Raw genomic sequence first — 15,218 nt, 5'->3', positions numbered from 1 at the left:
CTTTGAAAATCATATAGATATTTGCCTTAGGATTACTACTATCTCTTTCTTCATTTCACTAGCTACTGTGATAGATCCTGGAGGTTGGGAATTGTGCAAGTACTTAACAACAGCTCTAACCAGCTATTAAAAGTCTGCTATGTTCCAGGCAGTGTACTAAGTGCATTGCTGATAGTCTCTTATTGAATCCTGCACTATAGCTGCTGTTAGTACCATTTTACAGATGAGGAAATGCGGCCTCAGTGAGGTTAAGTAACTTGACTGAAGTCACACCGCTAGTAGGTAGTTAAGTGTGATTTGACCCAGAACTGTCTGATCCCGAGTTCTCTCTTTGCCTCTTGTAAGATAGAATGCTTACCCTCAAGAACCTTGCCCCCTCCAAAGAGTTCTGTATGACAGAAGTAGAAGGCTGGGACAGGGGAGTTCTGAGAAAAAGATGTGGGGAGTCACATTATGGCTGGCCTTTTATGGGAAGGTATTAGGAATATCATTCTGATAGCAGTTTGGAGGGAATGGATTAGAGAACGGAGGCACTGGCATGGTAGCAAACTGGGAACCTAGTCCTGAATTTGCCCCAAAGATGTTTTGTTTTGCCAGCATGGTATATTTAAAATTTTTCAGTTTGAAGTCTTAAGCAGGGCACATACTCTCCAATTCATCTCAGGCCCTACCATTCCCAATTGCCACTGTGGTTTCACACGTTGACCTAACATGCCAGACTCCTGGAAGGCGTTTGAATTTGCTACCCCTGTTAGCAGAATAAGGCCAAAGTGCCGTGATACAAATGCCCAATACCTGTGAAAACATGTTTGGACTCACTAATATACACAAGACATGCCAACCAAAGTATTGATGAAATATAAATCTCCAGCCTAATATGTTTCAAAAAAGTGATAATGTTCAGTATTTACAAGTGGACAGGGAACTGGCATTTTTCATGTACTACTGCGGGGGGCCTTTAAAATGGGATATATCCTTGCTGGAGAGCAACTTGGTAAAATGTAACAAGAATCTTTGATCTTGTTAATTATACTTTTAGGAATCTATTTTAAAGAAATAATCCAATACTGGCACAAGGATGGTCAATGCAGCATTTGTTTCTAACATGAAAAATTAGAAACCAATGAAACATCAGCAATCGAAAATTAGTTTTAAAAAGTTAGGTTTTCAAAACATTTACTGTCATAGCAAAATATTCTTGATATAAAAGTAAGAAACATCACAAATGTGTAGTATATTACAATCCTAATTTTTTTTTAAAGGAATGACTATATACATAGAACAATGAGTCGCAGGAAGTGGATCAAAATGACGATCTCTTGGGCAGAAGGATTGTGGATAATTGATATCATTCTCTCTCTACCTTTCTGAAATTTCCAAATTGCCTGTAATGAGCATATATTACTTTTATGATAAAAAGAAACCCTATACAAGTCATTAAGGAAAAAGAGAATATTGTCATCTACGTCTGAGAGTTAGATAATAGGGACTTGAACTTGGGTGGTAGCAGAGGAAATTGACACAAGAGACATTATGAAAGGAAACTCCATTAGCCTTGGTGACTGTGTGGCTGATGAAAGGTGGAGAGAGTAAAAAATAATTTCAGGGTATCAGGCCTGAGTAATAAAGTGAATGATGGTAACACTAACAGCAAAATCAGATCAATTATCTTTCTCAGAGATGGGAAAATTGCTTTTTTTTTTTTCAATTTGCTGTCTGGAGGATAATATGTTGTCCCGAAGCGTCAGATAATTCTATAATTTAGTGAGACGGATACACTGACAAAATGGACCACTAAAAGCATACAAAGTTTTTGTGATGGTTGCAGACCATTAAATAAAATCAGTGTTTCAAACTAAAAGTATAATAAAAATGCCAGACAGGGGAAAGGATAATAGAACAAATTTTCATGTTTTCTTTTTAACCAAATGAACAATCCCCTTTCTCTACACGGCAGCGCATCTCCCAAATTGAACTGTGTATGCAGCAGGAAGACTAACGTTTTACTTCTAGAATCGTCGAATTATAGAATGAACATGGCCCTAGAGATCATCTAATGAGGTGGAGGTTAGCATGGTTAATTTATATTTCTTAATATTATAAATTTCCAGAACTTTAGATTCTAGTCCTACTCCCTCATTTGAGAGATGGGGACTTTGGGGACCACAGAGAAATTTCTCAAGAGCTAGTACACTCAAATTGCAGAACCTGAACTAGAACCCATTGTAGCCCAAGTTACTGATTCATAATACAAAGAAATAATCCATGCCCTTTCTAAACACTTTCTTCTTCCACACTGAACCGTCAGTAATGGTTCTTAAAAAAACTCATTTAGGTGTGGCCACAAATAAATTTAATCTTCTGTATAGTTTTCCTTAAGGTTTCTAGTGTTTTGACAATGTTTTGTTCATCGCTGTAGTAACATTTTGGCCAACAGCATTTCTTTCTGTTGCTTTGCTGTTTGCCTTTTCTTTGTGACTAATTGGGCTGCTGGCCATATTGGGGTGGGGGGGGAGGTGCACACAGGGAATTGTTCCTCCTTTGCATCTGTGTTTCTTCTTTCATCCACAAAAAATTATCTATTCTTCCCCTGCTTCTTGGAAACCAATTATATTTTCAGTACTGTGCCAGTTTTGCATTCCTGATTGGAAAGCAGCTGTTAACTTGGAGTTGACTTTCAAATATTGCTGATTTTTTTTTTTTACTTCGGTATATCTTCTTAAAAACTAACAATGCTTTCCTATATGGCAAAAATAGCATGATCATGCTTTAAAAATTATTCATTTCTTAATATCACCTAATGCTCAGTCCATGTTTAAATATTTTCCAACTGTCCCAATTGTCAAGAGGCAGATAATATCCAGTTGTCCCACTGTTAGTGAGGCTAAGATTGACCACTGAATTTAAGGTGGTAATAGCATATCCCCTCCTGCCATCTACACTTTTTCCCCCCTTGCCACTTGAAGATAATCTGTGTGGTATTATGTTAGCACCCTGACAACTGTTCAGCTAATGCTTTTTATGCCAGTTGGTATCCTTGCTAGAATCACTAATTTCATTAAAGGCTGTGAAATGATGGGTTTTTTTTTCCTACATTTAATCTACATTTATAAGCTGGCACTTTAATATAAAGCACTGCTTTGAGTCATCAACTAACTTCTTTGGTTGTTCTGAAACTCAGTTTCTGCTAGAAAGGCAGGATACATGTTTAATTCTTTCCCTTTAATTATCAGTTTTTAAAGTGAAGGGTTGGATTATTAACCGCCTCAGATGGTACCAAATTAGTCCCCTCCACATCACATTCAACTAGTTATTTTTGAAGCTGCAGTGATTAAGGCATGGGGGACCTACAGTTCATATTGTACAGCTTTCTATTGTGAATGTTGGTCTGAAGAAGACTGGGGAATGCATTCGGTTGGCTTGTGTACAAAAGGCCAACGTTTTGCATGGCATTCAGGTGCATGAAAGCCACTTCACTCCTATAGAAAATTCCTGTGAGAAATAACCAGATCTTGAAAGTACTCTTAAATTGAGGCTTTACGTTTCATTATACTATGAAATTTGTTTTTTTCTTGAAAACACACAAGCCTGTATGACACTCTGTTTTTCTCTGATTAGATGACTAACAACTAAAAAGCCATTTGTGTTAGCCTCCTGAACACTATTTTCCATCTATGATGTTTTTCATCCTTGGCCATTATTCTGTTGTTGATTACCTTGTTTAAAAAATTGGCGTATGAAAATTTAATTATGGACTGGTAATGTTGTGTTTTTTTTTTCTACAAGTGATTTTAAAATTACACTGACATAAAACTCACAAAATTAAAGAGTAGTCTTCCATTTGTTCCTTTTACCTTACATGGCCATAGTCATAGAATCAGCACTCAGAAAAAGGTCATGATGCACATGATGGGTGGATATGAGAGTAATTCAAGTTTCAGAAATGAAAAAAGGCAACTGAAAAAATGAATGTATTCTTAGAAGCCATTTCTGCTGCAATGTTCACCTCATTAAAACAGATTGCTTTTTTCCTGTCCAACACAGCTAAGCATTGGGTCTATGACCAGAAAACAATGAAAGTGTCATGTTCAGGGTACATTTAAAAAAATTAAAATGTTTTCTTTTAAAGCAATACATATTTATTGTAGAGAAATTAGCAATACAAATAATCAAAAGAGAAAAATAAAATCACTCTTAATCCTATCACCCAAACATAACCATATTTAATGTTATGTAAACAACAAAGAGAAATGGAAATACTTTTATTGGTAAATGGAATAATATAATAGCAATAACAACAGTAATAGTTCATACTTACTGAACTTTTACTATTATCAGGCACTTTTCTAAGCACTTACTTCCCTAATTAATATGTCCCCATCCTGCAGAATTATCTCCATTACACAGATGAAGAAAATGAGGTACCAGAGGGATTATGTGTAACTTGCTATACTGCTAGTACATAGCAGAGCTAGGATCCAAACTTAACCAACAACTATCAGAGCTGGGATCTGAAGCCAGGCATCCTGATTCTCCACTCCACACTTTTAACCAGTCATACTATATAATATGTTTTAATAAAATGCTCATATTTCCTTTTATTTGAAATTAACAGATGGGAAATAGGTGAGACTGAAGGAATTTCTGAACTTTTGACAAATTATGAAATAATTTTTAATGATTATTGTAAAGAGCAATTTTTCCATGTGTTCTCCCTCTTCTCTCCCCATTTTTAAAGTTGTCCAGTATCTACATTGTCAGTGCATAAGGACATTATATACTATATTGTCTCCCTTTTAGCCCTCATTTAGTCTTAATTCTGTGTGGGTATGTATTCTATGCTCACTACTGGTCTTTATGTCTCTCCAGTCATTTTGGTGGTTTGAAGCTCTAAAAGTTTTCTCAGAAAGGATTCATGGGACCAGTATTTCCCAAATTATTTACATGTTGATGGAGTTTGCTACATTAATAATTGAAAATCATTTTAGCTAAATATAAAATCCAAGGCTCACATGGTCTTGCCTTGGGTATAATAAATGTGTCATCCATTTTCTTCTGTCATAAAATGTTGTCAAAGTCAGCTGACAATATAATTTTCTTTCTGTATTAAAACACTTGGTATTTTCAAAAGATTTTTTTTTCTTCAAAGTCCAATAATTTTACCAAAATATGTCTTGCTATTGTTGGTCATTCTGGGTTGATTTTCCAAGGTATATAGTGTGCCCTTTCAGTATGTAGTTTCAGATCTTTTTTTTTTCTAATTCAGTAAAAACTTCTTCACTTACGCACTTTAGTTATGTCCCCTTGTTTTCTTTGCCTGTCTTCGATGTTTATCACATCCTCTTGATAATTTTCATCCACCTTCAATGTCTTTTTGATTAAAATAGCTTCCTTTTCACCTGTTTCTCTTAAGGTATTATCTGTTGTGTTTATTTGCTCCTGCGTTCCAATTAGCTTTGTCTTTATTTCTGAAAAGATTATTTTCTTCTAATTCTTTCTTGAGTTTTATTCTGTCATTTCTGAATTGTTCTTACTCTGAATTTTATAGTCTTCCATATCATGTACATTTTTAATATCATATAACTCTTTCTTAATATATTTTAGTTAGTTTTGAAATATTAGATTTTAATTTTCATCATTTTTTGGTAGATGTATCTCTCTGGCATGTTTTAATTCTCTAAGTATATTAATCTGTTGCTTATTTTTAAGTGAAATTAATTTACCTGAAGTTTTAGAAGGAGGCTTGATTTAAGATAGGTTCCCCCCCCCCCCCAATGTCATGGCTATAGAGTTCCATCTTCTATTGTTTTTGAGAATTGTTCAAAATTATAGTTAATTCCTTTCTACCTCTTCTACTTTTATCTGGATGTTCTATTTTGTCTCTCTTGTCCCTTTCCTGGCCAGTGTGGAGTCTGTTCCCACCAGTTTCTCCTCAGAGTGGGACTTCCCCCTGGAAGGGAGTTTTGGATGGTTTTGAGAGTTCACGTGGCCCAGGCGGCTCCCAGCTGTACCATTGACTCCTTGCACTCACTCTTTGAAAGTGCAAACCCCTGCTAGTGTCAGTTATTCATAAATTAGCTTGCTGAGGTTTGAATAAATTATTTTACAGTTCTCAGATCTCACAGATAGCTTGGTGATTCTCGCTGCAGACTCTTCCATAGCCTTCCATAGCTGATACCATTTTGCTCTTGTAGCTATCTCTGATTTGTCCCCATCCACTCCAATTTCAGGGTTTATGGGGGAATCATTTTCTTTTTTCTTTTTTAAAGATTTTATTGGGAAAGGGGAACAGAACTTTATCGGGGAACAGTGTGTACTTCCAGGGCTTTTTTTCCAAGTCAGGTTGTTGTCCTTTCAGTCTTAGTTGTGGAGGGCACAGCTCAGCTCCAGGTCCTGTTGCTGTTGCTAGTTGCGCAGTCCACCATCCGTTGCGGGAGTCGAACCGGCAACCTTGTGGCTGAGAGGACGTGCTCCAACCAACTGAGCCATCTGGGAGCTCAGTGGCAGCTCAGCTCAAGGTGTTGTGTTCAATCTTAGTTGCAGGGGGCACTGCCCACCATCCCTTGCGGGACTCCAGGAATCAAACTGACAACCTTGTGGTTGAGAGCCTGCGCTCCAACCAACAGCCATCCGCGAGGCAGCAGCTCAGCTCAAGGTGCCGTGTTCAATCTTAGTTGTGGGGGGCGGAGCCCACCATCCCTTGCGGGACTCGAGGAGTTGAACCAGCAACCTTGTGGTTGAGAGCCCACTGGCCGATGTGGGAATTGAACCAGTAGCCTTCGGAGTTAGGAGCATGGAGCTCTAACCGCCTGAGCCACCAGGCCGGCCCAGGGGAATCATTTTCATTTGATTTTGTTCTATATTGTGTCCATGGATTTCGGTTTTGCTTTCCTATTTGCCTTCCTTACTTGTGGTTTTTATGGTGGTATTTGGGGAAATTGAAAAAACCATGCTGCCAACCAGAACCTTCCTCCCAGGATGTCTCTGTAAATGATAGACACAGGTCAAATCTTACTTGCCACTTGTTTGTGTACAGCCTACAAGCTAAGAATGATCTTCATGTTTTACAATAGTTGAAAAAAATCTAAAGAAGAAGACTCTGTCATGGCATATGAAAAGTGTATGAAATTCAAATTTCAATGTCCATAAGTAAAGTTTTGTTGGAACATAGCTACGCCTATTCATTTATGTATTATCTAAGGCTGCTTTCATGCTACAACAGCAGAGTTGAGTTATTGGAACAGAGAGTATATGGCCCTCAAAGCTGGAAATATTTATTATCTGGCCATTTACAGAAAAAGTTGGCCAACCCTGGTTATATGATATGCTTTATAATGGCTAAATAGTATTCCTTTATGTAAATATGTCATAATGTACTTAACCAAATTCCTATTATTGGGCATTTAGATAAGTAAATTCTAAGTTTCATTATTATAGATATTATTTCATAGCTAATATTAACATATATATTTTATTATTTTCTTGGGATAATAATAAATAGTATTCCTTTATGTAAATATGTCATAAGGTACTTAACCAAATTCCTATTATTATTTCTTTATGTAAACATGTCATAATGTACTTAACCAAATTCATATTATTGGGCATTTAGATAAATAAATTCTAAGTTTCATTTTTACAGATATCATGTCATAGCTAATATTAGCATATATATTTTATTATTTTCTTGGGATAGATTGTTACAAGTAAGATTGCTGGATCAAAGGAGATTATATACATTTTAAACTCTTGTATTGATATTGACAAATTGTCATCCGGAAAGGATATACAGGTTAAATATCTATTAAGGATACTGGTTAAATAAGTTATGGTGCATTCATGCAATGAAATATTATGCAGAGGTTAAAGAAAATGAGGTAGCTCTGTTTTACAGATGTATAAAAATATATAATATATGCTGTTGAATTAAACACTCTGGTTACATATGTAAGATCTGATTCTTTCATATTAAGGAAATGGGGGCACTGGAACACACACAAACTTTTCACAAGAAGCATAGATTACAATTAGGTTGCACCAATTTATATACGTACCAGTAGTCTGTCTGAATGGTTGTTTTACCATGCTTTTGCGTGAATGTATCTAATTTTTAAAATTATTGCCAACTTGATAGATGAGGAAAGGGCATCTTAGTTTGTTTTTACATATCAACTTTTGTATTTTTTCATATGTTCATTGGCTTGAATTAATTCTTTTGTGCATTTCTTATTCATTGTCCATGCTTTCCCTGCAATATTCATCTTTTCCTTGGTGGTTTATAAAGCTCTTTTTATATATCAGATATTAATCCTTTGGCTTGTCATCTATGTTTGCTTTTGTATTGTATTTAAGGTGATTAATGACGTACAAAAACTTTTTTCCTTTTTAAAAAATAAATCTTCCTTTTTTTTTTTACGTGTGGAAAGTGCTTTCCTACCTCAGATTTATATAAGTGTTGCCCAATATATTTTCCTAGTACTTATGTGATTTTGTTTTTTAGATTTCAGTCTTTTATCCATAGGGAATTTATCCATGTAAGCTGTGAGGTATGGCTTAACTTTATTCTTCAAATGCTTAGCCAGTTATCCTAGTGAAATTTCTTGAATGAAGCATTATTTTAAAGTTATGTAATTTTTTCAGATTGTTTTTTTATTAGAAACCTGCATTTCTCATTTTTAAAAATCAGGTTTGTTGATTTGATTTACATACAGTAAAATTTACTGTTTTTAAGTTTATAGTTAGAAGAGTATTAGCAAATGTATGCAGTTTTATAGCCACCGCTGTAATCAAAATACAGAACATTTCCATCATCCTCTAAAGAGTTCCCTTGTGCCCCTCTGCAGTCAACTCCTACCCCCTGACCCTATACCCTTGCAATCGCTGATCTGTTTTCTGTCTGTAAAGTTTTGCCTTTTCCAGAATGTCATATAAATGGAATCATAAGTACACAGAGTTTTTAAGTCTGCCTTCTTTCTTAGCATATGCATTTAAGAGGTATCCATGTTGCATATATCAATAGTTCATTTATTTTTATTGATAAGCAATATTCTATGATATGGCTGTACCATGGTTTATTTAACCATTCATTTTAGTATATGTGCTGCCGAAGCGAGCACTAACCATTCATTTATTCAAGGACTTTGAGCTTATCTCCAGTTTTTGGCTTTTAGGAATAAAGCTGCTATAAACATTCATGTAGAGGTCTTTGTGTGGATATGTTTCTGTTGTGTAAATACATGGGAGTGGGATTTCTGGGTCATGCGGTAAGCAGATGTTTTGTTTTATAAGAATCTGTCAAACTGTTTTCCATAGTGGCTGTATTATTTTGTTTCCTCCAACAACATATGAGAGATCCAGTTACCCTGGATCCCTGGAAGCACTTAAATTGTCAGTATTTATTATTTTAGCCATTCTACTAGGAGAATCAGAATTAAGTAATTTATTTAGAATTATTTGGATGTTTTAAGCAGTGTTTCCCAACTCATCTTTCCATAGGCTGTATAAGACTGGATGCTCCTGATTTGCTCAGTCCATCTCCAGTTAGTCAACCTAAAGTGGCTGAATATCCATTGTTGCTCTTGCTTATGTTTTTCTTCTTTCCATTTCCTTTCCTAGGCTTATAGAACCATAAAACAGAAGAGCAGAAAGGGAGCTTAGAAATAATCGAGTTGCAGGGGTTGGCAAACTTTTTTGGAAAGGGCCAGATAGCACTGTGTCCATGAGGGATTGGTTCCAGTGCCCTCCGTGGATACCAAACTCTGGGAATGCTCAAGTACCTTATGTAAGATGGTGTAGAACAATGCAACTGGCCTTACACATCCATGGAATCCCAACCTCAGATCGAAAATACTGCTTTTGATCTGTGGTTGATTGAATCCCTAAATGTGAAACCCACAGATCCAGAGGGCCAACTATAAATAGTTTTGGCTTAGCAAGCAATTTGTCAGTTCAACTCTGCTGTTGTTGCATGAAAGCAGCCATAGACAGTACAGAAACAAGTAGGCATGGCCGTGTTCCAGTAAAACTTTATTTACAAAAACAGGCGGCCTGCTGGTTTGGTCTTTAGACCATAGTTTGCCAACCCCTGATTTAGTCTAACAACTTTTATTTTACAGATGAGGGGACTGAGCTCAGGTTTTACCCTTTTCCTTGATTTATAAGTAAAGAAGGCAAGGACCAGGATATTGGGTTTCACTATAAGAGACACACTTGAATTGAGTTCAAGATGGGCTTAACTTATGCATAATTCCCTGTACTAGCAAATGGTGTTATATGAAGTTGTTAATACAAGGTCTTTCAAAAGTCTTAACTACCCTAAGATTTTTGGGACATTTTATGTTGCCATTCAGATGCTAGTTGACTTTTTGAACCTATTATATATCCCCCGAGCAATGGTCAAATTTGAGTGGTGAGAAAATAAAGATTAAAAAAAGTATGCAACTCTTATTTTTCTTCCAAAGACTCTGTTTTCAATTTTGGAGATGTCCAAATTTGTTTATCTCTTAAGATAGCCATTAAATGTCACATAATAATCCCATGCTTTTTCTCTCTTTAAGGTTAATTCCTGATTCTTTTGTTTCGTTAGTTGTTCACATAGATGAAGATTCTTAAGTCAAAAAATAAACACATAACAGGAAACATACACTCATGGTTCCATGCACACAATCCTAAAAATAAGCATTGGCTGTGAGTACTCAGGGAAAGAACATTATTTAGAAAAGTCATTGTGTATGTGTTTTTTCCTTTCTTCCAGCACTGGAAGAAATATGACATCTATGAGAAACAAACCAAAGAAGAAACTGACTCTATAGTGCTGATAGAAAACCTGAAGAGAGCCTCTCAGTGATGGGGATAATTTATCTTAACCTTCAATATGACCATGTGAAGACTCATCCCATTCTCCATTTGTTAACTGGTAACTTGTTAAATGGAAACTGAAACTACTGGACCATTTAAAAACAAGCAGCTCAAAGAGCCACACGTCTTTATGTTGAGTCATGTACCAAAAAAAAAAACAAAAATAATGGGCCCTTTGGAGAAGTGAGTGGTGTCATTCCCATTGAATTATAAAAGCAGATGTCTTTTTTGAAGGCTTCCAACTAGGGGACAAAGAAAAAAGTGATGATCACAGTAGAGTTAATCTTATCAAGAGTTGTGACAACTTCCTGAGCGATATACCTGCTTTGTATTCTTTGTGTCAAACAGTACCAACAAATTTTATTTGTGGGGGAACTCATTTTGGGTGCAAATGCTCATGCCAACTTGAGTCACAGAGAACACCTAACAAACAAAATTGACAAAATCTGTTCTCTGTTCGAGATCCCATTAAGTAATGTTTGTGGCTATTAAAACTTCAGAGTCCGAATCCTCATCCCTTCAGCAGCATTTCCCTCTGCTTTGAAAGGCCCAGACAGCAGTGTTGGCTGTGATAATGACAACTACAGCAAAGGCAGAGGCAGCTTCTTTTACCAAGACCTTTCAAAGCCATTGCAGTCTTTTAAGGGCAGCAGAGACAGAATGACTTATTGGGTATTAGAGTTTGAACCACGACAGTCTCTAATGATACATTGTTTTTTCTTCACCTCTGCTACTCAGGTCAAGTATTTACTATGTGTCCAAATTGTGCTGGGGGTCCCCCCACTTGTGAGGCAGACTGCCTCACAGTCCACAGTGAGGGACTCACAGTCTGTTGAGGGTCCACAGCCTGGTTGGGACTCCTCAGTTCTCACCACGTTATTTTTCTCCATCAGTCATTTTTCAGACCTTTCATCTCCCCAATTCCCACACCAATTTCCCCTTTTAAGTTCTCCCTCATTGTATTCTTTCACCTTTCGTTAGATATTAGAGTATAAATCTGCTCAGAACACCTAGAGGAGCAGGGAGTGATTAGCATCTCAGGTAAAGTGTGAGTAGACTGAGAAATGATGACGAATTCTTGCATATTTTGTAACTTCTATGTGAAGTTTGAAGATCTGTTTGAATATTTTCAGCATTTACTGTAGCTACATATTTTCTAAACAGAAAGGAGTTATTATCTTCACTTAGAACTTTGCTATTTGCTTGATAAAAAGAACAGTTGTATCTTTTCTTCTTTTTCCTTACTGCCTCAAATAGTTATTAGTAGGTTTTGTGTCTTTTATTGATAACCAGCATCCAAAGCTCCAGCGTTTGTATGCCCTTTTTTTTTTTTTGCACATGTTAGGGTTCTATTCTCACCTATCCCCACAACATATAACCCTCTACTCCTACTTCCTCCAAATTGAAAGAAGTATGGCAATGAGATGCCCCACCTCCACCCCAGTGTTTTTCTTCTTACACACATAGACTCAGATTACTGGTAGGAACTTGAGAAATTTGTATCACCAGTTCTGCAGACATTTGCCCATTTGTATTAAATAAGATGGTGCTACTTGCAATTCCTGCTCATAAAGGGAGGGAGATCAGAGATCCCTGCTCTTCACAGGTTTGAGCAAAAGTGGCAACCTGTTGGCACTGCAGAGGAGGAGCACTGTACCCCAGTTTTTCTGAGAAAATTGGCGTTCAGAGCTAGGGTAGATAGATGTCAAGGTGTTGCCTCCCTGTGCTTTTATTTTTGAGGTCAGATTGAGGCTGGGAGACAGGCATAGTGGATGTTCCACTTTGTTCTACTGTTCTGTAAAAAGAGTATTTGATTTTCATTTGTAGGAACGAGATTAATTCCTAGCCAGGTGTTTTATAATTCTGGGAAGCAAAACACCTAAATGCCTCACCCAAGGCCATTTTTTTCTGTTACCCTATTTAGATGGTAATGGGTGTGGGGTGCTTTGATATTCTGTTTACCCAAGAACTACTGATGCTAACATGCAGCCTGGGAGTGGGGAAATTGTATTTTGTTTCCATCCTCCTCTTTTAGCAGTAAAATAGTTATGGGAAAAGGGGACAGTGAGTTATGGGAGTAACTATGGCAGTTTCATAATTGCTGAAAAGTGATCCTCAGGTGCTGGGAACTCTTGAAGACTTTAATCAGTGGGATTCTCATTACCTATAGGAAACTAGTAGGTCCATTTACTGTTTTATGTCTAATCTATATGGATTTTTTTTCTACACATACCTAAGTAAACCTACTGTAAGAATGTCCATTCTTATTCTTTCATTCCGATTAAGTGTTTTCTTCATCTGGTCACTAAAGGGATATGTGAAACAATGTTTAAGAACTTTTTTGGTAATGCCTTCACCTAGGGATCATTTTGTTTAACTTCTTATAGGAAAGCTTCAGTAAAATAAATTTTGTCTTTTTGTATGTCACCCAAATGTTTTCTTTTGGTTTTATTTTGGGGAAAGTGTTGTGAGGAGTGGGTGGCAGAAAAAAATTGGAGTTAAAAGAATAAATGGGAAAAATTCTAAGAGAGTTGTTTTATCTGGCAATCATCTGTCATAAGCTTCCCTGCTGTTCTTATTGTGGCTGTTTTCTGATAAGGGCATGCACTCAGTTTAATATTAGTACAGCCTTTGCAAGCAGTACCTAAAGCAACATAAGTATTTGATAAATTATAGCTATGATAATTAAGGGAAATGGAGAACTGGTCCTTTCTAATAATTAAGCTTAAACTAGTGTAATATACTTAAGGAAACTGTCATGGTATACATGAAGGGGGACCCCTAGTTACAAATTAATCACATTAGCAGGTCAGATTTGAGAATAAGAAAATCAGTTCTCAATAGAGATGGTGATGCAGTTTCATATTTTCTATAACTACAGCAACGTGGTTTGAATGTCACAGAGGGTTTTTCTCTCATTTGTGTTAAGCTCTAGGAGTAGGTCTATAGCCAGACCACATTTGTTACTTACTCTGAATCTTCACAGGATCTAAACCCTAGGGTGTGGGTAGGGGTGCTACTCTTGGTCAGGTTACTTCTGTTAACTGTCTAGAATGATCCAAGAAGATTCTGGAAATCTACCTCCAGGTAAGTATGAGTATAGTTTTGTTTTATTTTTAATAAGAAACTTCCTTTTTATTCTTAATATATCAACACACTGAATATTATGACAGAAAACATTTAACTGAAGATCCTTGAGATTGTATATCTGAGATCTACAGAACACAAATTCCTGTAGCCAAAAACAGGCGTTCACCTTATCTCAGTGGGGAAGGAGCCAGAATGATCTAATAAGCACATTGATTTCCAGAGTCTCTTTTCTTTTAAACCCTAATGATTATATCAAGCCATATATACATACATATATATATATATATATATATATATATATATATATATATATATATAAATACTGTAGGTAAATCATGGGATGCTTTTAGTTTAAGCAAGGGAGGAGTTTTACTGACATTTGGATATGCTAGCTATTTTTTATAACAATCTCCAAGATGATTTCTTCCTGACAGTTCTTTGGTCTTTAACTCTCTTTCTTAATGGCCACACTTTTAGTTTACCATTAGCAATAGGAAAATATTTCACTGCTAGTTTTCAACATTTTTTAGGTAGACCATTATATAAAAAGAGAAAATTAATAGTTATTGAGTGGCTACTATGACAAGTTACATGTACTATTTCACTAAATCCCCACATGAGTCCCATGAGATAGGTTGCATTATTATATTCATTCTATAGATGAAGAAGCAGACATAAAATGATTGATTTATGTGTGCAAGATCACACAGCTAGTAAGTGACTGAGACAGAATTGGAAAACAAATTAGCCCAACTTTACAGCTTATGTAATACAGCCAGTGACGTATATATTTGTCCTAAGGAGGCAACTACCTAAAGAGGAAACATTTCACATTATTGCCAAATTGCTTATCATCTGGAAGACTGTTTGAGGATTTAAATTATTTAATTGCAAAGTGAGCTTTTTACACTGTCTTAAGATTCATTTATTCATCTATGTGCCAGGCAATGTGCTAGATACCAGGAATTTAGAAGTGAATAAGATTCGGCTTACTACCCAGTTTCCCTGAAAATAACACCTAGCCGGATAATCAGCTCTAATGCGTCTTTTGGAGCAAAAATTAATATATAAGACCCGGAATTTATATTTTATATTATATTATATTATATTATATTATATTATATTATATTATATTATATATTATACTATATTATACTATATTATGTTACTATATAAGACTGTCTTATAGTAAAATAAGACCGGGTCTTATATTAATTTTTGCTCCAAAAGATGCATTAGAGCTGATTGTCTGGCTAGGTCTTATTTTCAGG

At 36.0% G+C, this 15,218-nt stretch overlaps 1 protein-coding gene across 1 annotated transcript in view; it reads left to right on the top strand.

Moving 5' to 3' along the window:
• IL13RA1 (interleukin 13 receptor subunit alpha 1) overlaps positions 1-11,015 on the top strand; it is a 58,358-nt gene extending 47,343 nt beyond the window's left edge. Inside the window, exon 11 of the mRNA XM_033113950.1 lies at positions 10,754-11,015. Coding sequence (XP_032969841.1) covers positions 10,754-10,846 — 93 coding nt within the window. The 3' untranslated portion in view covers positions 10,847-11,015. The remainder of the gene's footprint in view (positions 1-10,753) is intronic.
• Positions 11,016-15,218: the final 4,203 nt, after the last annotated feature.

The sequence above is a fragment of the Rhinolophus ferrumequinum genome, chromosome X (genome assembly GCF_004115265.2).
Source record: "Rhinolophus ferrumequinum isolate MPI-CBG mRhiFer1 chromosome X, mRhiFer1_v1.p, whole genome shotgun sequence".
In the NCBI taxonomy this organism is placed as follows: Eukaryota; Metazoa; Chordata; class Mammalia; order Chiroptera; family Rhinolophidae; genus Rhinolophus; species Rhinolophus ferrumequinum.
This window is presented reverse-complemented; position numbering and strand designations above follow the sequence as displayed.